Source organism: Pungitius pungitius, chromosome 10 (genome assembly GCF_949316345.1).
Source record: "Pungitius pungitius chromosome 10, fPunPun2.1, whole genome shotgun sequence".
NCBI classification, from domain to species: domain Eukaryota; kingdom Metazoa; phylum Chordata; class Actinopteri; order Perciformes; family Gasterosteidae; genus Pungitius; species Pungitius pungitius.
In genome coordinates this window covers 19914013-19941330 of record NC_084909.1, presented here as the reverse complement: position 1 = coordinate 19941330, position 27318 = coordinate 19914013, and the positions used below count along the sequence as shown (strand labels likewise).

Genomic DNA, 27318 nt, shown 5'->3' with positions numbered 1-27318 from the left:
TGGGAAGTCCGGCATTAGGGGTGTTGACTTTGGGGATTAGGATCCATAACCGGATGGTCGTCCAGAATCATCCAGAATCCGTCTCTGAGAGGCATCTGTGAGCGACTTCAGGGAAAAAAAATGATCCTTTGCCCTTTTTGTTTTTCCCTCCGAAAAGCTGCATCTGTTACTCTGACATGTCTCTGATAATATATACAGTACACAGTTTATTTGTTCCCCCCCCCCCCCCCCCCGGGGAGTCCTTCATGCACATATTTATTTGGGATACTCTCATCATCATTCTTTCCCAGATGAGAACAGTCACGAACGAGTACGGGTTTTATGAGAATTTCTGTGAACACAGTGTTATCTCAAGAGGATCAACCCCCCCCCCCCCCCCCCATGTTAGGAGATGGGCTCTTATGTTGTGTATTGATGTGTTTGGGCCCCCTTTGTCCCAATAACATGAAGACCAAAACACAACCAAACGTCTCCTTATCGTGACCAGCTTCTCTTTTTATGAGGCTCATTTCTTTTGCTCAGAATGTAGAGAACTCCTGTCACACTCAGCGGTGACCTCTGACCTATTATTTCTCAGCCGTGTAATAAAACATGGGGAAGGCCGACAGACTGGGAGACTGGGCTCGCTGTCCTCGCTCTGCCAGGAACCGATCGGCGCCGCCATGCGCCCGGGCTCGTATTTACACGAGGCTCTTTTTTTTTTTTTTTTTCATTCGTCGTTTGTGGTAATTCATGTTCAGCCCTCCACCGCATGCACAGCGTGAGAATCGCAGCTCATCGGCCTTTTTTTCCCAGTGTCTTGTTTAACACACACACACACACACACACACCAGTGTGAAGCTCATAATGAAGTTAACTTCGCTCCATGTGCCACGCACACTGCAGAACCATCACAACAATGACTGTTGGATTGGTTACAGATGAAGTCTCGCCCTCTGGGCCTCAGACGGTGTTTATTTCCGCTGGCTGACTCACGGCTAAAAACAAGCAGAACCGGGTCGCAGTTCTCTACCGACGGGCAAACAGATGGGGGGGGAAATCCAGCCGGTACCACCGGGTCGCCTGTGTGTGAGAAGGGTTTACAAACATCTATGCTGTTACAAACAGGATTAGAAACAACTTTTAAAGAGACAGAAGATTTGGAAAAGCAAAAGAGAGATTTTAAACCCAATGACGTCTGGTCGGTGGATCGTAGATGCTTAAGAGGGAAGGATGGAGCCTCGGACTTCATCATCGGGTCATTTCCTCAGGCTGTTAATCCCAGAATGAGTGAAGCATGTTTTTAGACATCAAAAGGTCCCGGGACCGTGGCCGTTAGGGAGCATTCTTCTGCCTCCGTGCAAATGAATGGGGGTCACCTCCCCAAGCTTCACTCATCCGACCGAGCGTTAAGTGCCCTCAATTGGTCTATTGGGGGGGGGGGGGGGGGGGGGAGAACTATGTATGTGTTCATGAAATCAGTCCAACTCGTTAGTTAAGTGCAACACAGCTTCCTTGCTGGTGTGTAGTCAACATGTTCTGTAATGTACAGAGTAAAAGGATTTACAGCTCTCAGCGGGGCATCTGAATGGCACCAGAAGGAATTAGGAAAATCTTTTTTTTTGTTTTGATTCCTTTTGACTGTTCTGATTCGACTTCAACAAAAAATGCAAATAAATTTATTTTTTGCTGTTATTCATTTGAAATGATAAGATGTATCAATAAAATGATAAATAGGCCTTTAAAAGAAAGCAGAGGTTTGAACGTGTGAAATCACCATTCACACACCTCCCCCCCCGCCAATGACCTTTACCCGACCACGTATGATTAAAATGGCAGCTTAAGACATATATCAGCAAAAGAAGTGTTTGGAACGTACTGAGATAACAGGGGAGCAGGTTGTGCTTCAGGGGGGGTTGGAATGGATCTTCTGATGGATTAGTTCTCCATTAGAAACCACTTACACTCGTGACTTTAAGGTGATGACTCTTAAAGAAGGATTTGAATGTTTCACTGACATTTTTCAAGCCTACAGGGCGTCAATGTTGGATGATCAGTGTTGCTACCCCCCCCATCACTCACTGTGCCATCCAACTTCATATAGATGAATACAGTCCTTTTCCTCTTTAAACATAGCAGGTCGTTTAATAGCTGATGTTTAGAGCATATTTTTGGATGTCTTCTAATGCTACACGAAAACAACGGACCGGGTCCACTCATCCTATGACTGACTTCCTTTCACTTTCAAAAACACATGCAATGACTAGAAGTTCATCAAAGGGCACCGAGGCGCAAAAATACATCTACAGGGGAAACTTGAAAAATTACAATATCGTGCAAAAGCTCATTACTTTCAGTAATTCAACTTAAAAGGTGAAACTAATATATTATATAGACTCATTACATGCAAAGTCAAGCCTTTTTTTGATATAATAATGATTATGCCTGTATCATATGTATATACACTCATTAGTTATTCTAATTTTTGGAGTTCCACCTGTACTTACATATTTACAAGCATACATATGAAACACACTTTTTCCACTTTAAGGGATATCAAAGGGAATTGTTCCCTTAGTTCTAAAGAGCATGTTGTGGAAGAAGAAGCTGGATGACAAAAGAGGAAATGCTGTGGCTTTGCATGCTCAATGGGACCTTATCTCCATAATCCACCCTAAGCACAGAAAGTGTTTGCAGATGAAAGCCCTCGTCCAAGACAAGACAATACAAGCAGGCAGCAGTAATAAAAGCCCCAGAAAAGTGCTGACTCGTCACCAGCACACTGCAGAACCAAACACCCACAAATCAGGGTTACAGGGAATTCTGATCATATTATTCATCGTTCATGTTGGGCAACTATATGGGGGGGGCCCTGTGTAAGATCCGTCTTGTAAAGAAAACATTGATCCAGGCAACAGCCAACAATGAATGCAGTTCATTAAGGATTAATGTATTATACACGTGACATTTTGATTTCAAAATGAGACACTTTGGAACAAACTTGGCCAACAGAGCGTGATTCTTTCAACTGATGTCTTGCCAGAAGACAAAACAAAGGCACCTCCAGACACTACTGGGATTGCTTTTCCTGTTGTGAGAGGACAACAATACAATATTTATGAAAAATGAATCAAACATACAAGTCTTTCTGCAATGTCCATCTTTTCAATCTACACCTAAAGAGCCCCCTTTCTCCCAATTTCTAACCCCCAAAGTTAAAACATTCCTTCTTAAATTACCCAATTAGAACAAAAGGGCCTCTCGACAAAAAAAAAAGGGACAAAAGAGGGGAAAAAGCATTCCGATCGTGTTGGTTCAGGCTTTGCAATACCAAAATACTGCATGTGAAAGAGGAACGGCAGGCCGGCGCTCCGAAAGTACCGCCCCGGGGCTCTGGTTTTGTGTGGTTGGTCAGAGGGGGCGGAGTTCCTCCACCACCTACAGCTTCCTGGGAGCAGGGCACAGCGGCACATCGACAGCCGCCTCCAGTCCCTCCAAACCCGGCCAAGTCGTGTCCACAGCAGGACCTTTACCCGCCCACCCAGGGTCGTACGGTGGGGAAATCAGAAAACACCATTAGTCACCGCGAACGCCTCCCGTTTCCCCTTAAGAAGGAAAAACGGACACAAATAATGAAGATTCATTGTGCACTGCATGTCGAGATGAGGGATTCAAGAGGGGAAAAGATGGAGGTGTTTTTAAACCCTTACGTGATTTAGTTCACATCTGTACCACTTATGAAGCATCGGGAAAACAAATACAGCTGACAGCGTAGGAGGAGACACCAAAGGTCGTCTGTCTTCTTCAGGAGAACATAAGGCTGTCCTACTGAGGGCCTGGATCATTTTAACAGGCCTACAGGCTCTACAGATAGCTGCCGCACCGTTTTATTAAGAGGTCCTCGTCTCTCTACTGTCCAGGACCAGATGGAGACCATAAAGCTGGGCCTGGCAGGCGACCCGGTTGCATGATTCATGCAGAAAGATTCCAAGTGCAAGTACAAGGACCCTTTTAGACGTGTTTCAAGGACAACTAAACAAAGAGTAAAACGGACAAACATTAACAAAACGACAAAAGGAAACTGTAGACCCCATGCTCTACAGGACACCATGCTCTCTTCACTTGACCCTCTTCTGTCCCTTGCATATTAACCTTTATGACGTTGGTCCCTCAGAGAAACGCTTTGGGTGTGGAGGACACTTAAATGTTCACAGGCTGTCCTTGGAGACGAAAGACAGGATGGGAAGGCGGCATCCTTTCATCCCGAGACATCAAAGATGGACGGAGCTGAGTGGGCAAACCCGGACCCACAAGTACAGAGCTGAGCGACTAACACGTTCCACTGCTCACACACACACACACACCAGGAGCAGGGGGCCACAAGAGCAAGAAGGCCACCCCCAATGCAACAGGATTCTTTTTCCTTGAAGGCCTTTACCTGACACATCATGGTCTGTGGTCTTTGCAATGACATCACACCGTGTTTGTGTCCATGGTGCAGAGGGCCGTAGGTCCACAAACCATCTGCGCCGTCACAGAGATGATCGTGACAGCTTTAGAGAAATACAAAGCAGCCCGAGCGTTCAGTCTCCCCCTGAAACACCAGAACAACAACGACGTGTGGAGCCAGACCTTTCACTGGAGGGGACAGGTGGGGACAGGTGTCCTGTGATTGGACGGGTAGGACGGCCGATGGCACTACCTTAAAATCACTTTCATGAAATGTATTAGATTACGGATACTTTCCTCTGTAAATGCTCTGTTAATGAAATCATTTGGACAGTGTTTTCTAATATCTGACATGTTTTCTTTTTATGCTCTCTGAACCCAAACTGTCTGCGGCACTGAGGGGAAACGCAGACCGGGTCTGAGGGATTCGGATGGATGGTGGGAGGAGTGAGTAAGCATACTATTGTCCGCCCGGAGACATTCCCAGCGCGCTGCGTCCATGCACCGGGGCGACTGGGCCCTGTGGGAGTGGGGCGGAGGAGGCACGGCGGGCCCTCGCTCCGCTCACGGCCTTTTGGACTCACTGAGGGGGAGCAGAGATGAAGTGAAGCCGGGCCTCGGGGTGAGGGAGGGTAAGAGGAACTTTTAGAAGTCACGCAAATCCTTAACCTTGGGTGCAGGCGTTGTGATGTGGAGCTAGAAACAAGGGGGCGGAATTCCATTGAAGCCACACAAAAGACGCACTTCTCCTAATATGCACATTTAACATATAACATAAAAGCGCTTGATGGAAATAACTTGAGTGCTTTTCACATTTCCGCCCTCCTCGCTGTGCAAAAAGTACAGGAAACGATCCGTCATGGCTTGTTAGCGTGTCATAAGCGTCCATGAGCACTTAATAACCCCCGGGGGGGGCCCTGGGCTTCCCCTATGGTGTCTCACGCCTTCACTGGACCAAATTGGATCATCGGGGTTTATAAAGAAAGTCGTAAAGATTTCAGCTTTTAATCTGAGTGAAATGCTTGGCTCCTCGATTTAAATCGGCCAATAACGTTTAACAGGTGGAGATTTCAGGTGCAGTAATGACAGCTAACCTCATGACCACGCTAGGCTTTTGAGTCCAGATCGGCCCTATTGCGTAACGCCCGGTAACCCAATAGCACCGCTGGCTCTGTGGGCCTGTGCAGCGAGGGGAGAAAAATGAATAAAAACCTGGATTAAGGTCGTGTTTCAGCAGGGCCCTCCTGGTCCCGTTCTGAAACTTTACTGAAATGTCTAAATGCTTCAGGGATTCTGACTTGATCCAGTTTTGTTGGTCTTCACTCCTGCACTTCAGCAGTTTGTGTCTGTGTTGTTAAAACAGCATTGACAAGCGTTCATTTAATGCATCATCCTGCAGATTAAGGGAGACATTTAAAACAAACTAAATCAGAGGCCTTCTAGCAGCTTTTTGTTAGCAATTTGAAGCATGTAAAATGACTACGGTGACTGTAACGTTAGGAGATGCTTCTGTTTCACACTAGAAACCTTAATGCATGCTATTTGTTTGTTGGACCAAATTAAGATATTTATTATAATTTAATAAACTTGTATTGATTCTCAAAATCAGGCCCCTGATTCTTAGTAGCTCGCTTCGGGCGGCAATAATTATACAACGTCTACCGTGAGGTTTCTCTCAGCAAAGGGTTTATTTGCATTAATGTCGACAATAGCTGCCTTCATTAGTCAGTCTGTAAAATGTAGTTACACACTTTACGGGACAAATCCTTGGTTTCAAGTAGGAGTAATCAAGACTATTTTAAACACTTGACATCATTTTGGGTCAGAATAACAAATGCATTCTGATAAGGACTCTAAGGTAAAATAGCATATATGGGATGCAACCGATTTATCACGAATCAAATTGAATTGAATAAAACTGCCATAAATAAATATGTTTGACCAAAACGGGGAACTCAAAGGACTTCATAACTCTACAACCCGCTGTCGCCTGTTGGCTCTATGAGGTGCTTTGTGGTCACATTCCTAGACGTGCTCATATCTAATAAAATAGAGGCCCACCTCTCCGGCGTGCAGTCTGTCCACTGACAAACCTCCCAGACTATCAGCATTCTTAAGATTCTCATGCCAGTCTGACCATGCAACAACCTTCGTGCAGTTTCAACTCTACTATTCTACTTTAACATTGTGCACTGACCATCACATCAATACAGCGCATTGTACAGTAACCATATTGCAAACATTCCATAAGAGTTGCACCTTGGGGGGAGGGGGGGGGATGGCTGGAGTAGGTTAGTTTTCATCACCCTGAATGACTACATTCAAGAACTCAAACATCAAAGGTCTCCGAAAGAAGCCTGGATCATTAGCTACAAATTATGAAGGCCAAGTCTGGGCCTGTGCCGAGACGTCGGTTCCCCGAGTCCACGGGCTGCTCTCAAAAAAACAACAGTGTTTGCACACTGGGGTTTATCTTGAAAGGTGTTTCCTCAGACCTTGAATGCCTTGGTCTGATAGTCCATTAATAATCAACAACCATTCAGTGATCGGATCAGAGTCGGTGGGGAAGATTCCCACATGTACAGTGGAGGCATGTGATGAGAACAGTTCTCACTGGTTTCACAGTGGCACCTTGCTTTGCTTGGCGGATGCTGACGTTATCGTTCCTTGATGCTGTCTTTGATTGATCATCCTCATTTTTATCATATTATAACCCTTTTCTGGCCCACAAACTCTGGTTTCCTCCACTCACAGTATGGAAAAAAGTTTTTTTGACACTGTCTAGTTTAGATTACAGTATATTACAGTCTTAAAGCTTTGAAAAGTTGTAATTATAAGGAAACCCTTCCCGGTGAGCTTCTTAGACAAGATGCTCTCTGGAAATGTAAATGAAAGCTTTGAAAACAGACCCTTATGTTAATCATATACGGTATGCCCTCGCTATCTATGTCCACAGCCCATTATATCCTCATATCCTCATGAATGCACACATTCTACCTGCCCCCACAGGTGAACCAAGCAGATAGAAATGCTGCCAAAGGTGAGAATGTAAATGCACAGCCTATCAGTGAAAAATGACTTTCCCTTCAGCTCCTGAATGCATCAGCATAAAAAACATGCTCCACGAAGGACGTGGGCTTCAAGTGGAAAGAATGTGCGCGCAGATCTCATTTGTGTGTTGTGCAAGGAGCAGACTGTTAAATCAGTGTGTTCCCGTCTTTGTCTCCATGCCGCTTCTCTGAAAGCGCCGGGCCTCACTCAAGTGTCGAGTCCAGCTTTTGCACGGCACTCCAAGGACGTGTCAATGCAGATCGACACTTTGACAGTAAATCCAACCATGAAAGGTCCTTCTTCTCCGTCACAAGGCTTCCTCTTTGCATGGGAGGGAATCATGGGCGCGGACCCTTGACATTAAAAGCAGACTGAGACGAATTCCACAGAGAGGACAATGAAAGGAAAGCAAATAAAAGCCGGGGACGTGTGCTCCGACACTTACCCACCCGGCACCAAGAGGACGGACACCGAGTCAGCGCTTAAAGTCAGGATCACCACTGGGGTTGCAATATTCCAAGGAATATTCCAAGTTTTCCACGGGAATTAATGGGAATTAACGGCCCTGCTGTAGTGTGAAGGCACTTTTTTTTTCAAAATTTCCCGTAAACCTTCGGCCCCTTTGCGACCTTTGACCCCGTTTCTTTAGTCCTAACCCTCGTTACTTGGCTTCAGAGCACCAATCACGTCTAAACCACTGATCTTAAAGGGAAGCACAAACTTTGACTCCGACGATCCGATCCAAGTCCCAAAAAGGCAAAGTCTCATGAGGAAGAGGGCTGTTGAGGGGGGGCGGGGGGGGGGGGCACAACACCTTCTATCGCACAGTCAGTGAATAACGCCGGCTCATACTTCACCTTCAGCTGACACTTTAATCCCCTGTAATGAACAGTGACAAAGGCTGCAGGGGGATGACGTTATGCCGCAGGGGGGGGGGGGTACAGTAGATGAGGAGAAGTGAGTGGGACAGAGAGGGCTTTCATCGACAAGACAATATCGGGGCCCTCAATTAGTCCGGGCCAGACGAGGGTCCAGGGTGCCAGCGGCGCGTTGTTCCCCCCCACTGGGCCCTTCAGCTAAAACCCACAGGTCAAGCTCTTCCTCTGTTTCAGCTTAATCTGAGCATGTTATAATCCGCGTGATGGGGCTTATTGAGCTGGTGCACCAACTTGATGTAAAACGAGTGAACTCGGTGAACAGGCTGAAGAGGTATTTGGATCGATATGGCCAAGCAGATTGTGTTTCGCCAAATGTGTAACCAACACAAGCGGCAGGATCCTCTCGCCCCTCGGTGTGCACATGTTACACACTGGTAGAGCTCTGGGAGGCGAGCAACAGGAAGTGAGTGGTTTCAGGGCCGAATGCAGACACACAAAGTGACTCAGTTAGAGATCAAAATATGAACGAGGGTTGGAGAATGGATTCTAAAATACAACCCGTCACCCGGTGATCTCATCTTTAAATAATGTGCCAAACCACAGATCTTGTCATTCCCAGCCGGGGGGGGGCATTCATAGAGCAGTGCCCTTTTCACGCTTTCAGAGTTTCACTAAGAGAGAAAGAGATGAAGGGAGGAAACAAGAGACTGAGTGAAAAGAAGCACCAAAGCCACCAAGGCCCGAGGCGAGCGTGTGCCTGCTGTAGGGGTCCAGACCCAGGTCCGGTTGGGTCGTGTACTGTTTCCATACACAGACTCTTTGTTGGTTATTTCCTGTCCGTCTGCTGCATGGTGTGTGTGTGTGTGTGTGTGTGTACTGGGAACCAGTGGGCCTGATGCTGTAGTCTTTTTTTGTTTGCGTTATATAAAGTACGGTATATATAAGTATAGTATATAAAGTAAAGGAATCAAGTAACAACTTTAATCTTTTATGCTTTCAGAAGATCTACCTGGATAAACATTAATATGTTTCCTCTGAGACAGACAGACAGACAGACAGACAGACAGACAGACAGACAGACAGACAGACAGACAGACAGACAGACAGACAGACAGACAGACAGACAGACAGACAGACAGACAGACAGACAGACAGACAGACAGACAGACAGACAGACAGACAGACAGACAGACAGACAGACAGACAGACAGACAGACAGACAGACAGACAGACAGACAGACAGACAGACAGACAGACAGACAGACAGACAGACAGACAGACAGACAGACAGACAGACAGACAGACAGACAGACAGACAGACAGACAGACAGACAGACAGACAGACAGACAGACAGACAGACAGACAGACAGACAGACAGACAGACAGACAGACAGACAGACAGACAGACAGACAGACAGACAGACAGACAGACAGACAGACAGACAGACAGACAGACAGACAGACAGACAGACAGACAGACAGACAGACAGACAGACAGACAGACAGACAGACAGACAGACAGACAGACAGACAGACAGACAGACAGACAGACAGACAGACAGACAGACAGACAGACAGACAGACAGACAGACAGACAGACAGACAGACAGACAGACAGACAGACAGACAGACAGACAGACAGACAGACAGACAGACAGACAGACAGACAGACAGACAGACAGACAGACAGACAGACAGACAGACAGACAGACAGACAGACAGACAGACAGACAGACAGACAGACAGACAGACAGACAGACAGACAGACAGACAGACAGACAGACAGACAGACAGACAGACAGACAGACAGACAGACAGACAGACAGACAGACAGACAGACAGACAGACAGACAGACAGACAGACAGACAGACAGACAGACAGACAGACAGACAGACAGACAGACAGACAGACAGACAGACAGACAGACAGACAGACAGACAGACAGACAGACAGACAGACAGACAGACAGACAGACAGACAGACAGACAGACAGACAGACAGACAGACAGACAGACAGACAGACAGACAGACAGACAGACAGACAGACAGACAGACAGACAGACAGACAGACAGACAGACAGACAGACAGACAGACAGACAGACAGACAGACAGACAGACAGACAGACAGACAGACAGACAGACAGACAGACAGACAGACAGACAGACAGACAGACAGACAGACAGACAGACAGACAGACAGACAGACAGACAGACAGACAGACAGACAGACAGACAGACAGACAGACAGACAGACAGACAGACAGACAGACAGACAGACAGACAGACAGACAGACAGACAGACAGACAGACAGACAGACAGACAGACAGACAGACAGACAGACAGACAGACAGACAGACAGACAGACAGACAGACAGACAGACAGACAGACAGACAGACAGACAGACATAGTATTACAAAGGATGTAAAGATGTTGTCAGAGCAATAACAACCGGTTGTGTACACACAGCATGTGCTCAGGGTCATTCCCCTTTAAACAATCTGTATAGTTATGAGCCTATAAAAAAATATGTAATTATATGTTACTATCACACGAGCTAAAGGTAAGCCATTGTATGGCCCGTGTTGAGACTTGTTGATTCTAATTGGACCTGTTCTGTCTGAACGATGGCTGCTGATACACCTCCTAAACATGCTGTTGGTTTAGAAGAAATGATGCAGATGTGAGAGAAGGTCCGTCCACTCAATCCCAATGTCGCCGCCCGGACACCTTCACCGCGATGCAGTGTGTGACATCATCGTCCTGCAGTCTTTCCTTCTTTTCTGAAGACTTTACACAGTGTAAACACCACCGTGTCTATTACCACGCAACAATCACACGGTTATAAACTGGACTTGAGCTGACTGAGTTGCTGGCACGTTTCAGTCAGTCAGGTGACCAGCGAGGGGGGGGGGGGGATCTGACCACCTCCGTGTCAGAAGAGGAGCCGCCGTTCACATCTTTCACTGGACATCTAAATGTTTAACGTTGTCCCTGGTTGCCCTATGGTCCTCCTCTCCAGAACCTCTCAATGGATGGCGCTGTGCCACCTGGCCCAGGACAACAGGCGAGTGAATGGAGGCCACCCTCCATTGTCTCAGAGCTCATGATTCACACAACAATTAGCAGCTTCCAGGTTACGGGCGACGGAGGCATTCACTTTGCAAAGATCCAAGCCCGGCACATGGAGCCTGAACAAAGTGCCTTTACTGTGAAGTACTGACACAACGTTAAGGCACTCACATATAAGAAATATTGGACTTTTAGGCCACTTCAGTTGTTTGACAGCTTGATTCACTGATTCCTTTTCATCCATCATGATGCACTCGTGGTTTCCCACCATTTTCACCACCCGTTTGGTTTCACTTTAAAACTTTAGAGGTTTGATTCTGAGAAGTCAGAATATCCAATATTTGCTTATATTTAAGATGAGAGAAAAGTCTAGAAGCCGCTACAGATTTATTTCAGCACACTCCCAGTAATAATCTCATGACTAAAGCTACAAGTTGATGCTTTAGTAATATTGACTTTTAGTAAACTGGTCAACGGAATATATATTATTCCACAACCCGAGATTCCATCAGAGTGGAAAGTCCACTACTCAGTTTGGGACAGGTCCAGTGAAGACAGGCCATGTTGTCAGATCCCAAACCAGGCCCAAAGTCCTACTTCCGGGAAGTCCCCCCCCCCCCCCACAGTGGAGGACAGAGGTACAGGACTCGGCAAATCCCCCTTTTGTCACAGGAGCTCTGGGCTTGATGGTAATCTCTCCGTCCCATGGGATTGTCCTCGGTTCACACCCCCATGGTGTGCGATTGGTGAGGGGGTGAAAAGAGGAGTGCCTACAGGAATGGCAGCTCCTGAAGGACGGGTGAATGAGCGAAATTCCAGGATGCCCTGAAAAGCAGCCTGAACGTCACGAGAGTCAATCAGGAGATAAGAAGACGTGGAGAGGGAAAAAGAGGGATATAACCACCGAGTGAGGGTCCAAACGCACAATGGCATCCCCCCCGCCCCCCCCAGAGGGGCCTCATAGATGCTCAATGGTCTATTCATTCATTAAAAAAACCCCATTGGGTGGTAGCTGTTGCTTGTATTAACAGTGTTCACATCTTCAAATGTGCTTATTTTAAGTCTGGCTCTAAAAAGTGCCTTTAAAATAATGTCAGCCGGGGGGCGGGGGGGGTCTATTGTCTGAATCAGCCCTAGTTCACGGAGACTGAAAAGCTTATGGTATAGATTTCTTTGGACGGGAGAAGGTAAATGGGTGGGGGGGGGGTGGGGGGGGTCTCTAGTTTCATGCCTCCTTGTGTTCAGCGGACTGTCAGTGAGGACAAGTGAACACTCCCTCGCGCTGGTGACGGGGGCGGGGGGGGGGAGGGCGCGGGGGAGTGCCAGGTAGAAGGATCTGGTTTCCTTTGCTTGAGCCAAATATGGCTTTGTGGTGGAAAAGAAAATCTGCACCTGGTGACCATGGCAACCAGCGTTCACCCAGGCCACAGCCCACGGGCAGCGGGAGCCGGCCTGCCAGCCCCCACATGGACACGCGTCTCCACGCTACAGGAGGGCAGCAGCTGGCGTGCTCATCCACCGTATTTCATTCTGGCTTGTTGGGGGGGGGGGTTTTGGGCTCGGTAGCCTGCTCTGACATGCTGCGGCCTACGAGGTCTCCTGCAACGACGCTGATGGAATTCACATCTGCACACGGAGAGGCAAAAGCTGTCTCGCTGCATGAGGTGTCTGGTCAGACGGAATAGAAATGTTTCGAAAGCATCTCCGAATACGGCGAGGCGGACACGGCTCGCTTTTACTTTTGTCGGTAACACATAAGCTTTTTTTCTATTTTCCCTCTGTGGGTTCAGATCCTGAAAACAGACCCTGCATATATACAGTGGAGCCCTGTTATTTGCAGAGCGTCACGCCTCGCACTAACTGTGCGGCGGGTAAGTGAGGGTTCCGACCGCAGAGCAGGAAGAAGGTAAGAGGGCACTGAGTGTGCCATTAGTGCTGGAGATGGCTGGGTGTAGAAAACAAGCGGCCCTACAAATCCTCCTCTCTTTGGATCACAGGCAGCAATTACGGCGCACCTCTGTGTTTTGCCGCCCGTCAACATCAGGGACGGCGGGCGAGCGCACCTGAAGCTGATGAGCGGTGGGGAGCACATAAAAATGCAAATAACAGCTGGCAGCTGCGTTCAGAAGGAGGCTCCTCAGCGAGAGGCACGCTGGGATCACACAAACTGCTGCCATTACATCGCCGAGTCACTGTTTGGACCGTGACTCGTCTTTATTCCATTTAGTGTATTTGTCACATCAGCAACATTCACACGACTTAATCCCCAGGTACAAACCTGGGATAGATGCACCACATATATAGACATCAGCTTCAGAATTATATTTAAAAAAAACAACAACAACCCTGAATATGAAAAGTTGTGTATATTCAGGTTGTGGCAAAACAAATAACAACTTTTCAGTCGTTCATACTGTGCAACAGGCCACGTGACTTGAAATGAATCCAGCAGGCAGAGGCTCACTTCACTATGACGAATGCCTTTTCCATTGGTTGGCGTGTGTGTGCAGGTGTGTGTGTGCGTGTGTGCGTGTGTGTGTGTGTGCAGGTGTGTGTGTGCGTGTGTGTGTGTGTCGTCGGGTGCGTTTAGATAAGATGATCTACGACGATAATCCTTTGTTGAATCCAAAGAATTTGAGATGGTATCTCCTTCAGTGGACTGGTCTACATTATACCAGCGTCCGTGGGACCTTGGTGCTTCCGTTGTGTACGCGCAGCCTGATTAAGAAAACCCTCTCAAGCTGCAGCACAGATACACAACTCGTCGGCTTCACTGCAGGCTCCAGATGGGCCGAATGAAGCAATCGAAGCAGGACGCGACCACCGAGGTTTTCTTATAAAAACACATCCACATTGAAGTAAACTGTACCATGTCTACATTTCCTATTTCAGTCTTCGTAGTAAGTGATTCTCGTGAAAACACACATTTCTGGTGTGTGTGTGTGTGTGTGTCCCAGCCCTTAACCAGCTGTGCTCCCTTAGAGTGTGGTCCTGTTCCGCTGTGTGAGTTTGAAGAGGCCGGTTCGAAATGACCTTGTAAACATTGTTGTGACAGATTTTATGGGCGTCGCTACAGATGGGGTCTCCGCTGTTTTTACAGCGAAGGCTCAAATGGGATTTTAAAAGGCCGCTAGAGTCCATTACTGGAGTGTGTGAGGGTTCAAATGGAAGGATCAGCAGAGGGCTGGTGAGTGGCAGACAAGAGTGAGACGAGGGCACGAATGAATACAGGAGGCGTCAATCTCGTACGTCAAACTTCAACAACAACAAAAAATCTATTTCTTTTTTTTAAAAGATCGAGGGAAGGGACGTACAAAAACCACCTCTATCCAAAGAACCAGAGAAGGTTTAACCGACGCGACGCGACCCGGCGGCGGCGCTCCGGAGCCTCCATGTGAGGGCACCTCCAGAGACGTCCATCATGAATAAGTAGGTTTACCGACTAGAAAATCCAGGGATTAGACATCACAAGGTTCACTGAGTCAGACGAAGCCGCGCACAGTCGCTCCATTTATTCCACGTGAGAGTAACACTGATCCTAAAGGGGGCTCCGCTCTAATAGCTGCTCCCCACAGGACGCTGTTTTATTCCTGGGGGGGGGGGGGGGGGATAAAAACAGCAGATCAGGAGTTTACCACGGCTACGTCCTTTCAGTAATTCTGTGGACCTTCATGGCCTCCACTGTGAAACATTGTAAATTGTCCACATACTTTTAGAAAAGCTAAAACGGTGTCTGTCTATGCAAAGGTTGTTGGTTCATATTGACTCAGTGCTGTGTGTTTTAATGTGTAGAATGTTCCAAGTTTCAATTACATGCCCAAAGATTCCCTGTCAGTCTTATAAAAAAAGAGTCTCCATTTCCACTGATAATCCTTCCCGTGATGGGGTTCCACAAGGAGTGAACTTTAAAGTTAGCGCTGCTGCAGCGGAGAATGAACGAGTTCAGATGATGATTCTTCGGGGCCCATCTGAGATGTGGAAGCAGACGTGACGTTACACGACGGGTCGCTGCATGTCTGTCGAACGTCTTCCGCCGCACTAGCGCACTAACTAGAACTGTTAATAGGGATGTTATGCTGAAGGAAATCTCTATCTTCTGAAGCAGGTGAAGCATGTGGTGGTTCTGCTCTCTGAAAGCCTCTCATTGACCTCATATGTGGAACGGGCCCTCAGGTCCTCTGCTCTGAGAAGAAGAAGAGAACCTCGCGCCAACTGTGATTTCCAACGTGGCATCTAATTCAGCCATTAAATGGCACGGCGGGGTGTCCCCCTACAGCCGTTCCCCTCCCCCCCCCCATCAGCTCCCCCATCAGCCAAAACCACGCTGGGTGCATGTCAAAGATCACATGACAATAGGGATTCCTGACCCAGCCAAGGACTGGGAATGAATCAGACCTAATTCAACCATGTCGCAGGCAGCCAAAGGCATCGCTCTTCAGACGGAGTGGCAGGTCCTTTCAACCTGGACACACACACACACACACACACACACACACACACACACACACACACACACGGCATTCCTGTGGAAATGTCACACTGGAATCCGTTTGACCCCCTTTTTTCGGGGTGCTTTTGAGGTGTTTTCACTGAAGTGAAAGACGGAGAATGAAAAAGTGGCTACTGGATGGGTCGGGTCCCTCAAAGCCCGTAAAACACTGCCTAGAACCTACCAGCGATCACAGCCAATCAAATATTAATCAGTGCCCCCCCCCCCCCCCCCATCGTCTGACCGCAGCACAGATCATCAGCTCAACATTTACTACATTAACATCAGTGTGGTTCAAACAGCTGGGCAGATACAGCTCAGTATTGTGCTCATAGGCCGTGACTCACAGGAACGTACATTGTTCAGGGTTTAGACACACAGCACACGGGGAAGGGTTGGAGCCTTGGGAGCACTTTGCAGACTTTGGACTTGAGAGTCTCAAAGCCTCTTTGATCTTCTCTGAACTTCTTTTTTTTTATCTCTGAATCACAGATATCTATCTCCCAGGCTTTGTCTCAGCCTGGTAGTGACTGTTGGGATAAAAAGTGAAAGACACATGCAGTCCGAGCACAAAAGAGACAGCGGTGAGCCAACGGCGCGCTTAACAAGGCACCATGAGGAACGAGTGCCTTTTTCCTAAAGGGTTACACTACATTGGGTTGATCATTTCCAGCAGCCTTCCAAACATGTGCTCTGTGGAATCTCATTGTAGGACCGTGTTTTACTTTAAACTGCAAATCCCTGGATGTAAATGTAAAAATAAAAAGATGAAGCAAACGGATATTAGGCACCGGAGACGACTGGGACAAAGTTACCAAAGAAAGTACGGACACCCGTGAGCACTTTTTTTGTCTCTTCTCACATTGCTATTCCTGCAGCATTTAGCTCCTACCTGGCCGTTGCGCTGCAGCCGAGCCGAGCAGAACCAGGACGCAGCAGAGAAGGCGCTCCGGGCCGGAGGAACACCTGCGGAGGCACCAAGCGGTCAGCGGCACGACTTCATCGGCCCACGTTACGCGCCGCGGGGAAAGTTTCCTACCTCATGGTGATCTCTTGTTTCGCGGAGGTCGAGCGGGAGAAGGCGACGCGGACCGTCCGGAGGAAACGCGTGCGCAGCTTCCTCGGTGCGCGCACGGCGAACAGCTGATGGGGAGTGCGCGCCTTGCTGGAGGCAGGAGAGACGTGGTGGAGAGGAGGAGAAGCGACCTGCGGGAGTCCCCATCAGGGACGTCCGCCAGGTCCTAAAAGGGAACGCTTTACAACGCTGGAATACCAAATATAATCATTATCGCAAGTGGTATAATACAACTAGTAATAATAGTAAGTTTTTTTTTATGTGTGATGATTTTAAAAAAAAAATCTAATTTGTATGATCGATTTTTTTGTCTTTCTTGACAAACCTGAGTTTAGAGGGACGGTTTTCCCCCTAAAAACATGGCACTTTGGTCGTGGTTCTCAAAGCTCTGAAAACGATGCATTATAAAAGCTCAACAGCGTTGTTTCTGTCCAGATCTCCTGACCCGGTTCTTCAACGCAGTCCAAACCAAATACTGCGAGCGGTTTCATGGAAGAGCGATGGGTGACGGTTCCTGTACAATACACTGCTCCAGCTGAGTGCCATATGGTCCCATTACATGGGAGGGAAGGCCCCGCGAGGGCCAATATCTCCAGAACTGCAACTCACACTGAAACAATCAGGATTGATGAATAGCACAGGTTGGAGGTTAGAGGAAAACAATATACCTATATTTATTTTGGGGGTGATCTGACCCTTTCAGGTCAGGCCTCTCCACTCTCATTAGCTGAAGTGGATGTGAACAGATGACAAACGGCAGCATGAGCTGTGTAAACCTGGAACGCTTGTGTCATTCATGCAGAGTTTACTTTGTCACTCCTCTCTCAGGCTGCAGTGGGCTCACAAGACCGGACTTGACGAGATAATGACCGCATGTAGGTTCAGGGAAGGCTTATTTACTTTGGTTTATTTTTGCTTAGGAGGTAAGATCGAGGTGAGGAATTCACTAATTTATTCCTATAAACAGAAAAAACAAAGAGAAAAACAGGTGGATTATTCTATACAGAGAGATTAAATTATTTATTATTACAATGCATGACCATACTGGCCAAATCGATACCACATCACATGCTGAATTATTAAATACAATGCCCACGTTGCAGGGCATACAATATGTTATCAGAATCAGGATATAAAACAAGGGGCATATATTTGTGAAAAGAACGCAGCTGCTTAGATGAGAAGAGGCGATGCTCTCAATACTAAGTCCTACTTGATGTGACGATGCTTTAAAAGGTGAGTCCCACTTCCACCTTCGCCCTCTCTCCTGCATGTTGACCTTACACAAGATGACCAGCAGAGGGCGAAGTCGGTGTTCTTCTCTCGCAGAGGAAGGATCTACTTCTGGACACAATCACAGCACTTGTTGCCCTCTTAATTGTGTTCTGTGGGCTTCTTCTTTCCTCCTCGTCTGTGTCCAGCAGGCAGGACGGAAGAAACAACAGCGCCAGTTAAATATTCAACGTTTTTTGACAGATGTTATGAACGTGAAGCTGTTTGTGAAATACACCAAACCCAAAAGGAAAGTCAACAAGAGGATGCAGCTAAATATAAGCACTGCGCAATGAAAGCCGAGGACAAGAATGAGGACTTGTCTTTATTCTATACGCATTTATAAGACACAGGTGCTCATAGTAGCTGCTCTACAGGTGCCAGTTAGTTATGTGTGTTTCAAAGGAACAAGCTTCAGTCCTCTGGCAATCTGTATTAGACTGTATTAGCGGCTCTATCCATAGGCTCAGGATACTGTCTGAACACGTCCACACCTCTGTGGATGTCTGCTTTGCTCACATTCCAATGTCAGGGAAAAGAAAATTGTCTGTTAAATGTTGTGCTGCAGGGTAACCTTACACAGAGAGCAGGGCGGGACTCCTTCAACAGAGTAACAAGTAGTGCCAACTGAAAACAAAGCCTCAATTATCACCTGATGAGGGTCACAGCTGTAATCATGCTAAGTGTGTTGTTCCTTTTTTGATCCTGGACCAGAGCAACGACGGACATGATCAAGGGTATTTAAATGCAAAAATGATTTGCTTGTAAATTGTTTGCTTATTTATCAATCATTTTGGAATATATTTATACATCTGATCAAAATGCTCAACTCGACATAGTGTCCAAGAGGATTAATATTACAACACTGCTTATATAACGGGCTCAGCGTCCACTCTGTTCTGAGGTCACCCAAAGTCCTCCCACAAGCGAGCCTCAAACCAGAGATGACAAGAGAGCTCGTTTTTTATGTCACATTCAACCGTGAAGTTCTCCTCTGACCGAAGAGAAAACATCTGAACTTCAATATCCGCTCTGGATGTGCGAGTCCTGACCTTTGAGGTTGCTTCTTAGTCGTAGGCACAAAGTGTTTCATAATAAGCTACGGGGGGTCTTACTCATATCAGATTACCGCCAACAGCTGAGATCAGGGAAGGGGGAGTGGGTTGCAGAGCCACTAAACAGCTGAAGGGACACTGCAGCCCACACTGAGACCAGGTCTCACAATCACACAACAGGCTCACGCACTGGAACCCACGGGCCACGTGCCAACCCCTCGCAGCACAAATATCAGCTCGTGTAAGAGAAAGGAAGTCAAATGCAATGAAGTCCTATACTGATAAGCACAGAAGCAAAATAGGATCTATGAACTAATACAGAAGACACTGTTATCTAACTTATTGGTTAAAATCAAAAAGAAGTGGTTTGCTTAATTGACTACAGTTAAAAAAAAGAACCCTCCAAAGTCTGAATGATCAAATAGGGTAATTTTCAATATATAAAGTATATCGTTACAGTGCTATTACTCCAAAAGAAAATAGATTGAGACCTTAATTTCCACAGTTTACTGAGAGAATAAATGAAGGGAGACGGGTCTTTTTCTCATAGACTTCTATACAAACTGGTTTTTCTATGTAAGTGAAGGTGTGGCCCCCTGCTGGTCAGTAGTGAGAATGCAATTGTATGGGACTTCTGCATTGACTTCACTTTTCAGAACAGACCCCCACCTACATCATCAGTAAGATCAATACTTCACTTTGTGTATAATATGCTACATATTAGCTGCCTTCTAAGGGTTTCTCTGTGTAATGCACACCATTATGGTGTCTTACATACAGATCAGTTCAAAATCTTTGCTGAATAGTGAAAATTAACAAACAAATATAATACCCCAAAATACACCAATATTTATGATGCCCAACAGTGTCTTACTGGATACGTGTATGGTATGAATACGATTGAAAAACAGTCAATACATGTAAATAATATGTATTTTAAAATATCATTTAAAAAGATAAAGACACACAATTGAGAATATTATATTGGTTTTTCATTTTAAAAAACAATATTTCAACATGGAGAGGCCTTTGATCCTATTTCAGTAAGAATCCTGGTTGACAAGGCTGTGAAATAACATATCTGTGCTCAAAGCGGGTCGATGGGAAACCCTCCAATAGGCTGTAGACTAAAAAGTGAGATAGTGTAATGAGCACAAGGATATTTGTTGTGTGCAAGCTTACTGGTATCAGTTTAGATTTCACACCGCATAACTTGTGAACATCTTGGGAACTTGTATTTAGGATTGAAGAGATTTAATAAAGCAGATCTTTAAAATATTTTCGGACTAGAAGCTTGTTCTCCTCCTTTAGATTTTTATTGCAAAGCCTAAAGTAAGCTAAGCAGTCTGCAATGCGCTGGCCACCTGCTATCTTTAGCCCCTGCTGGCAAGTGAATGGAAGTGCCGGACTTATCTTCCCTGCTGTCATCGAGGCAGTCAGTATTTTTAGGGGACAGCAGCAGCTGCGAAAGCATTTAACGGTATTCCGTGAACAATGACACTCGGGGTGTCTGAGGGCTGAACGACGCACAGATTGGGGGACTACTCTGACGTTGTCAAGCGGTGTTTTCTGTTCCTCCGACCGGGCAAAGGTCTACGGAGATGTACTGGAGTGGAAGGTGGGACCTTTTGAGGACACAAGGTATCTGACTCTGAAGTCAGCCTGGGACATCACTGAGCCTTCAGGAGACGGGTGGCATTGCTTCTTCCTTCGACGAGAGATTGCAGGCGCGGAATGTATGTTGACGGTCGTTCCCCGCGACTGAAGCGAGGTAGGTCATGTGAGGGGTACGGAGCCCAGCTTCACTGGGGGCAGAGGTCATTCCAATTAAATCAGACGAGTAAACACAGGGGTTAATCTCCGCTTATTAAACCTCCGGAGGGAATATTGCAGGTGTCAGTCAGGACTGGGTTAATAAAACATCTTGCAATGTGTTGTGCAACAATTATATGAAATAATATAATGAATTGATATATAAAATATATTTCCTTTAATATTGAGTCGGATCATATCTACTGAGGAGTGTAAATTACAAGTTCCATCTTAAGCATTGTCTTTTACATGTATTCAAATGAAATCGATTTTACTTAAAATGTTCATCTTAACTATAATCAGACGTTGGCTTTTGTTTTCTAGTCAGCATGCATCTCGAATGAGGATGAATCATACTTTGAAAGGGGGTGAATAAATACCATACACTATTGTTCAGTTTCCCATTGCGTACGTTTGAGTACTTTAGAATAAATATTATTATGACTATATTGTGATTAAATGTGTCAGTAAAAACTATCCTTCAAAAGGAATCCTAGAAACACTATTACGTTTGAGACCAGAAACACTCAACACTCTACTACTACAAACGTCATGTCCATCGGGAGAGAAACAAATACAAACTGTTGTACAAACTAAATTTGAGGATCGCTTAACTGATGTTGTTTTGCACTCGGAGCTCGCTAGGGAAGCCATTATTGAATGTCACTGTTACAATCATCTTCATTTCAACAGGGACACATTCTCAGCATAGTTCAACTGCACGGTGTCTCCGGTGGGCAGACTGTGATTTTGGATTTTTGTTTGTGTGAGCACGCAGGCTTCAGTACGTTCTTTGTGATACCTGACACACCCTCCCTCGTACGTCTTTATTTAGGGCGCGCTATATTAAGCACTTTCCCATTGAAATACAGCACCAGCTGTGCTGGCTATGTGTTGTGGCTGCCGTTGCAATGGGACGAGGCCGCCTCCCTTCTCACTGCAAGCCTGTGTGTTTTCTCTCATGCAGACAGATCTAATTCAATTAGCCCTGATAATCATACCATCCGTTTGTGATGACACGCATGCACACAGAGGAGGCCGAGGCCGTGCTTGTCCATTCCAAAATACAAGGGGTACCCACCTATGACAGGAAGGCCAAATAGTATATCTTATAACATATGTAGTTATTACTTATGATGATCTGGCAAAAAAAGTTTACGATTTACAGATGTATATAGTTTTATCTCACAAGTGATTTTAATTAAAGTAATTTGTCATTTTTTTGTTTTTTAGACATTTGCAGTGCTTCTGCCATATTGGACGGTCTTCCCCCAGTGAATAACTGCTACTTATTAATCTCCTGGACTGTTTAAGGGGAAGTGAGGCTAACACCAGAGCAGAAATGGATGTCTTTGGTGGCGCACCACGTTTCTTTGCCTATCCAAGGCCTGTGGTGGTGCAAAGTGGAACTGACGCGGTCCTAAAATGCCAAATTGGTGGCGATCCGAGGCCAGCAGTCATTTGGGAGCGAAACAACAAGAAGATCGACCCACAGGGACGATACAGGGTCTTTGAGGATGGTAATGTTTACAATCTCATCATTTCGGCTGTGACCACAGAGGACAGTGGCCAGTACATATGCAAAGCGAAGAACAGCATTGGGGAAACATACGCAGCGGCCACCCTGAAGGTAGAAGGCGAAGCACAAGAGATGGAGGTCAGAGAGGAAAACAAGCCGCGGTTCCTCATCAAGCCCCTTTCCACTCGCGCCGGTCGTGGGGACGATGCCGTCTTCTCTTGCAAGCTCTGGGGAAACCCACGACCAGATGTAGTCTGGGAAAAGGACGGCAGGAAACTCCACGAAATATTTGAAAGCACGCATTTCAGCGTGGGCTTCCAGGACGGTGGATGGTTCCAGCTCAAGATCTTTAAGACTCGTGCTCCAGACGGTGGCGTGTATACATGCAAAGCCAGGAATGAGTTTGGGGAAGCGTTGGCGGGAGCTGTGCTGCTGGTTGATGCAGGCCCAGGACACGAGGATGAGGCCAATCGTAATGGCTACACAAATGGCCACTGGAAAGCCCACCAGGGAAAGCAGAGGAGTGGAAGGCAAGTCCCGAACCGGCTCAAAGATGACACCATGACCAAGTCTACCAAAGTGAAAATGTTTGCAGTGACCGAGGGGAAACATGCCAAATTCCGCTGCTTTGTGACCGGGAAACCCAAACCAGAAATCCTTTGGAGGAAAGATGGCCGGCTGATATTGTCTGGACGGCGTTACTTGTTATACGAGGACAGAGAAGGATACTTCACACTCAAAGTACTGTACTGTAAGCAAAAGGATAATGGAGTTTATGTTTGTGCTGCGTCAAACACTGCGGGGCAAACCCTCAGCGCCATACACCTCTCCGTGAAGGGTGAGTCAAGAGTATTTTTTGTGGTGTTCAGAGTTTGAAGTTTGTAAAAAGGGAATAAAATGTGTTTGCAATTTGGAGTGGGATTGAGGACTCAGTTGAGGCCTGCAGGGCTTCCTGCAGCGAGCCAAGGAGTGAGTGAGGGCCTGTCCATGGATCAGATTTCCAACTAGAAATCTAGGATGATGTCAGTGAGAGGTACTGTGAGATCATATACCAGGGTAAGGCCAGACAGGGATGGCAAAATTAAACCTTAAAAAGTTGTACCCTGGTCCTAAAATACCACAATCGTGTCAAACATAAATTGTATTATTATTGATAAAAGAAATTAATCTAAACTAAGTCATGAATTGACAAGTCATCAGGCTTGAGAGCTGCAAATGTAATCAGTTACCAGATGCATTACAATAAATCCAACCCTGGTCGGGAGGATCAACAAAATGTGTTGGTTATCAGACATTTAACCCGAGAAATATCCAAAGATGCAAAGTTCATCGGCTTGAGGTGTCTTTTCATTCCTTTCCTATATGAGTCACCTGTCTCATGATGTTGCTCCTCTTGTTTGCTTCAATTGAAGATACTGCTAATGTATGTTAATTAAACTTGGTGTCCTTCCTCCAATTTGGTGCCAGAGCCGCCTGTGCGGTTCAAGCAGCCTCTCATTGATCTAGAAGTGTGGGAGCAGGATTTGGCTGTCCTCGAGTGTGAAGTTCCAGAAGACTCCGTTCCAATCACATGGTATCTGGAGGACCGACGACTGCAGCCAGGGGCCAAATATGGAATGGAAGAGTGGGGAACAAAACGACGACTAACTATCCGTGACATCGGAGTAGACGATGATGGGATTTACCTCTGCGAGATGCCCGATGGGGGCAGAAGCATAGCAGAGGTAGCTGTGAAAGGTAAATCCACAACACATTTTTACTATATACCGTGTTTCCATTACCATTAGAACAGGGGGGCACCCCAGCCCCCCTGAAAAAGGGAGCACTGATATATTTGACATATTTTTTATGAACACCAATGTGTTCATACAAATACAAAGTTGAGTTACTGTTCAGAAAAGACGAATTTTTGTTGGGGACGATCAAAACCAAAGTTGATCCAACTTACAATGTGCTACTTTTTTTAGATTAACAACAAATGGGAAGATAATTAAGGTTTCTATTTCCTTTTTTGAAATTTTGAAAATGTTGATTCTAAATCCCCAAAACAACAAATTGAAATGTTTAAATTAAAAAGCATTGTAGCGAAAAAAGAAATGGGACTTTCCTCATGGGAGATCATTCGCTTTGCAAAGCAAAGTCACTCATTTTCAAAGTCTTTCCTTGCAGGGACAATTTTGCGAAAGCTTCCAAGAAAAGTGGACGTATTGGAAGGTGAAAATGCAGCCTTTTGTGTTGAAGTGGACAAAGAAGAAATGGACATACATTGGTACAAAGACGCCATAGAGCTGCGGGAAACGCATCAGACCATCCTTAAGTCCTTTGGTCGAACTCACATCCTAGTTTTTGTCAACACGATGCCCCAAGACTCTGGCCTTGTGACTTTCCTCGTGGGCAGGTCTAAAACTTCATCTCAGCTTAGAGTGAAAGGTAGGGGGCCTCATAGTTAGACCATTGACTTTGCACATAAAAGACTATATTGAGAGTAATTACTTACTTTTGGAACTGGTCATTTACGGGTTTCTCTTGTTTCAGCGGCCAGACATTGTCCTCCCAGTTGTCCGGTGGGTGTGCAGATCAACACAGAGCGGGCTAACGCTGCCCTTCTCTCGTGGGCCCCTGCTCAAGACACCCGAAAGAACCCTCCATCCGGATATGTGCTTGAGCGTCAGGAAGTGGGCACAGGCTCACAGGAGTGGCTACAGTGTCTGACCACCGACTCCGCAACCTCTGTGGAGATCCTTGGAGACAGCGTGCCATGTGAAGCCGATTATCGATTCCGCATCTGCAGTTTAAACAAATACGGAAAGAGCAACAATGTTGAGTTCCCTAAAGCTGTTCATTTGGGTAGGTTCTGCCTCATTATAACATGTCTTTGCTACTGATTAATGAAATCTCAACATGGTTGAGGGTATCGCTTGCCAAATGATATATAATCTGATTCTTTTCCAGTTCCAGTTGCCCGAATACAAGCTCCGTTACAGGATGCCCTGGTGCCCGAGGGGCAAGACGCCCTCTTCTCTATTGAGCTCTCTGCTTCAGTCATCGGTACATGGTTTTTAAACGGTACCCAGCTGCAGGAGGACGAGCATTATTGCATACGCAGGTCACGAACACACCAATCTCTTCGCATTCGAGGAGTTCGGGATACAGACAATGGAGCCGAGATCACGTTCATTGCCTATGGCATCCGTGATTCTGCCGCACTGTACATTCAAGGTGTGTATTTGTGTGTGTATTATGTGACATGTAATGTAATGTGTGTCGGTTTAACAAATGTGGACAAATGTGGACATTATTTTTGGTACCAACAGGGGAAGAATGACACTAATACATTGAATCTCTCAACTGTCTTACATGGATATAAAGCCTCAATTGTGTTTAATGTTTTCTTTTTCTTTTTTAATTTACAGCTCCACTTGTCAAGTTTTCACCAATGTCAGAAATGGATCGAAACAAATTTGTAGAAGTAGGGAACCCAATTGTGCTCTACTGTGAGCTGTCAGACCCTGCGGTTCCAGTGCACTGGTACAAGAATGGGGTGGAATTACAAACCCTGGAGGGTCTGCATATCCAATCAGAGGGCACCATGAGAAGAATTGTCATCCAATCTGCAGAGTTCTCACACTCTGGAGTGTATTCCTGTGATGCCATTGATGATGTCATCCGGTTCAATGTGGAAGTAGAGGGTGAGTGGAGTGAGTTTCTTACAATTCTGTTGTCTTACACTAACCTAATCTTCATTGCCAATTTCCCTCCCTTTGTTTTTTTTACCTGCAAATGCAATTAGTCTGCTTTACCAAAACATGTTTAATTTATAACTTAATTCAAATATCTAAATATCCATAGCCCCACCAGTGAGGTTTTCAGCACTTCCAGATGCTGAGAGGAACAAAACCATCGAAAAAGGCTTCCCCATTGTTTTATGCTGTAAGCTCTCAGATCCCGCTGCCCAGGTGCACTGGTACAAAGATGGTTCAAAGCTTCACCACCAAACCGGAGTAGAAATTCTTACTGACGACTTGGCGAGAAAACTGATTGTCTATTCAGCAGAATTTTTCCACTCCGGTTTATACTGCTGCAAGACAAAGGGTGACGCTGTCACGTTCAGTGTGGACATCAAAGGTGATTGGTTTTACCTTAAGCGATGTGAGACAATAACAAGCGCCTCCTCAGAAAAGCCACTAACTCTGAAGACACTTGTTTTATGTTGTCTGTGCCTTTCTGCTGAGCATCATAAGTGCAGCTAAGCTGTCACTTGTTCTTAGACCGCTTTACAGCATGTTAGCAATTTAGTTGTCAGTAAATGATTATTATAATCTTAAAGGCTGCCATGAGGTTGACATAAGATCTGAACATATCTATAGCTCCACCTGTGAAGTTCTCAGCAATTCCTGAGGAAATGAGGACCAGGTCGATCGAAGCAGGCTGCCCTATTATTCTCCAGTGCGTGGTGTCGGATCCCGAGGCCCACGTTTGCTGGTACAAGGATGAGACGCAGCTCATTTCAAACGCTGGCTTAGAAATCCAATCAGAGGGCAACACAAAGACGTTAGTTGTTCAGTCTGCAGAGCTTTGCCACTCTGGTGTGTACAGATGCAGCACACAGGATGATACCATGGAGTTTCAAGTGGAGATCAAAGGTGACTTTACACTTTTTATCTT

General features: G+C 46.1%; 2 protein-coding genes across 10 annotated transcripts in view; one reads left to right on the top strand and one right to left on the bottom strand.

Annotated features, from left to right (window-relative positions):
• The window catches only part of col18a1a (collagen type XVIII alpha 1 chain a), a 52864-nt gene extending 35765 nt beyond the window's left edge, over positions 1 to 17099 (bottom strand). Inside the window, exons 1-2 of the mRNA XM_037487735.2 lie at positions 16960 to 17099; positions 16813 to 16886 (exon numbers count right to left, since the gene is read on the bottom strand). Of these exons, the coding sequence (XP_037343632.2) occupies positions 16813 to 16886; positions 16960 to 16964 (79 nt within the window). The 5' untranslated portion in view covers positions 16965 to 17099. The remainder of the gene's footprint in view (positions 1 to 16812; positions 16887 to 16959) is intronic.
• A 3853-nt stretch (positions 17100 to 20952) lies between these two features.
• obsl1b (obscurin like cytoskeletal adaptor 1b) overlaps positions 20953 to 27318 on the top strand; it is a 29206-nt gene continuing 22840 nt past the window's right edge. For 6 of the 9 annotated variants that reach the window (XM_062564927.1, XM_062564925.1, XM_062564923.1 and 3 more), the window contains exons 1-9: positions 20953 to 21093; positions 22368 to 23491; positions 24121 to 24390; positions 24823 to 25083; positions 25189 to 25500; positions 25606 to 25872; positions 26067 to 26342; positions 26503 to 26778; positions 27021 to 27296. In XM_062564927.1, the coding sequence (XP_062420911.1) occupies positions 22477 to 23491; positions 24121 to 24390; positions 24823 to 25083; positions 25189 to 25500; positions 25606 to 25872; positions 26067 to 26342; positions 26503 to 26778; positions 27021 to 27296 (2953 nt within the window). In that variant the 5' untranslated portion in view covers positions 20953 to 21093; positions 22368 to 22476. The remainder of the gene's footprint in view (positions 21094 to 22367; positions 23492 to 24120; positions 24391 to 24822; positions 25084 to 25188; positions 25501 to 25605; positions 25873 to 26066; positions 26343 to 26502; positions 26779 to 27020; positions 27297 to 27318) is intronic. The other 3 variants (XM_037488420.2, XM_037488419.2, XM_062564924.1) reach the window with 2 other exon arrangements.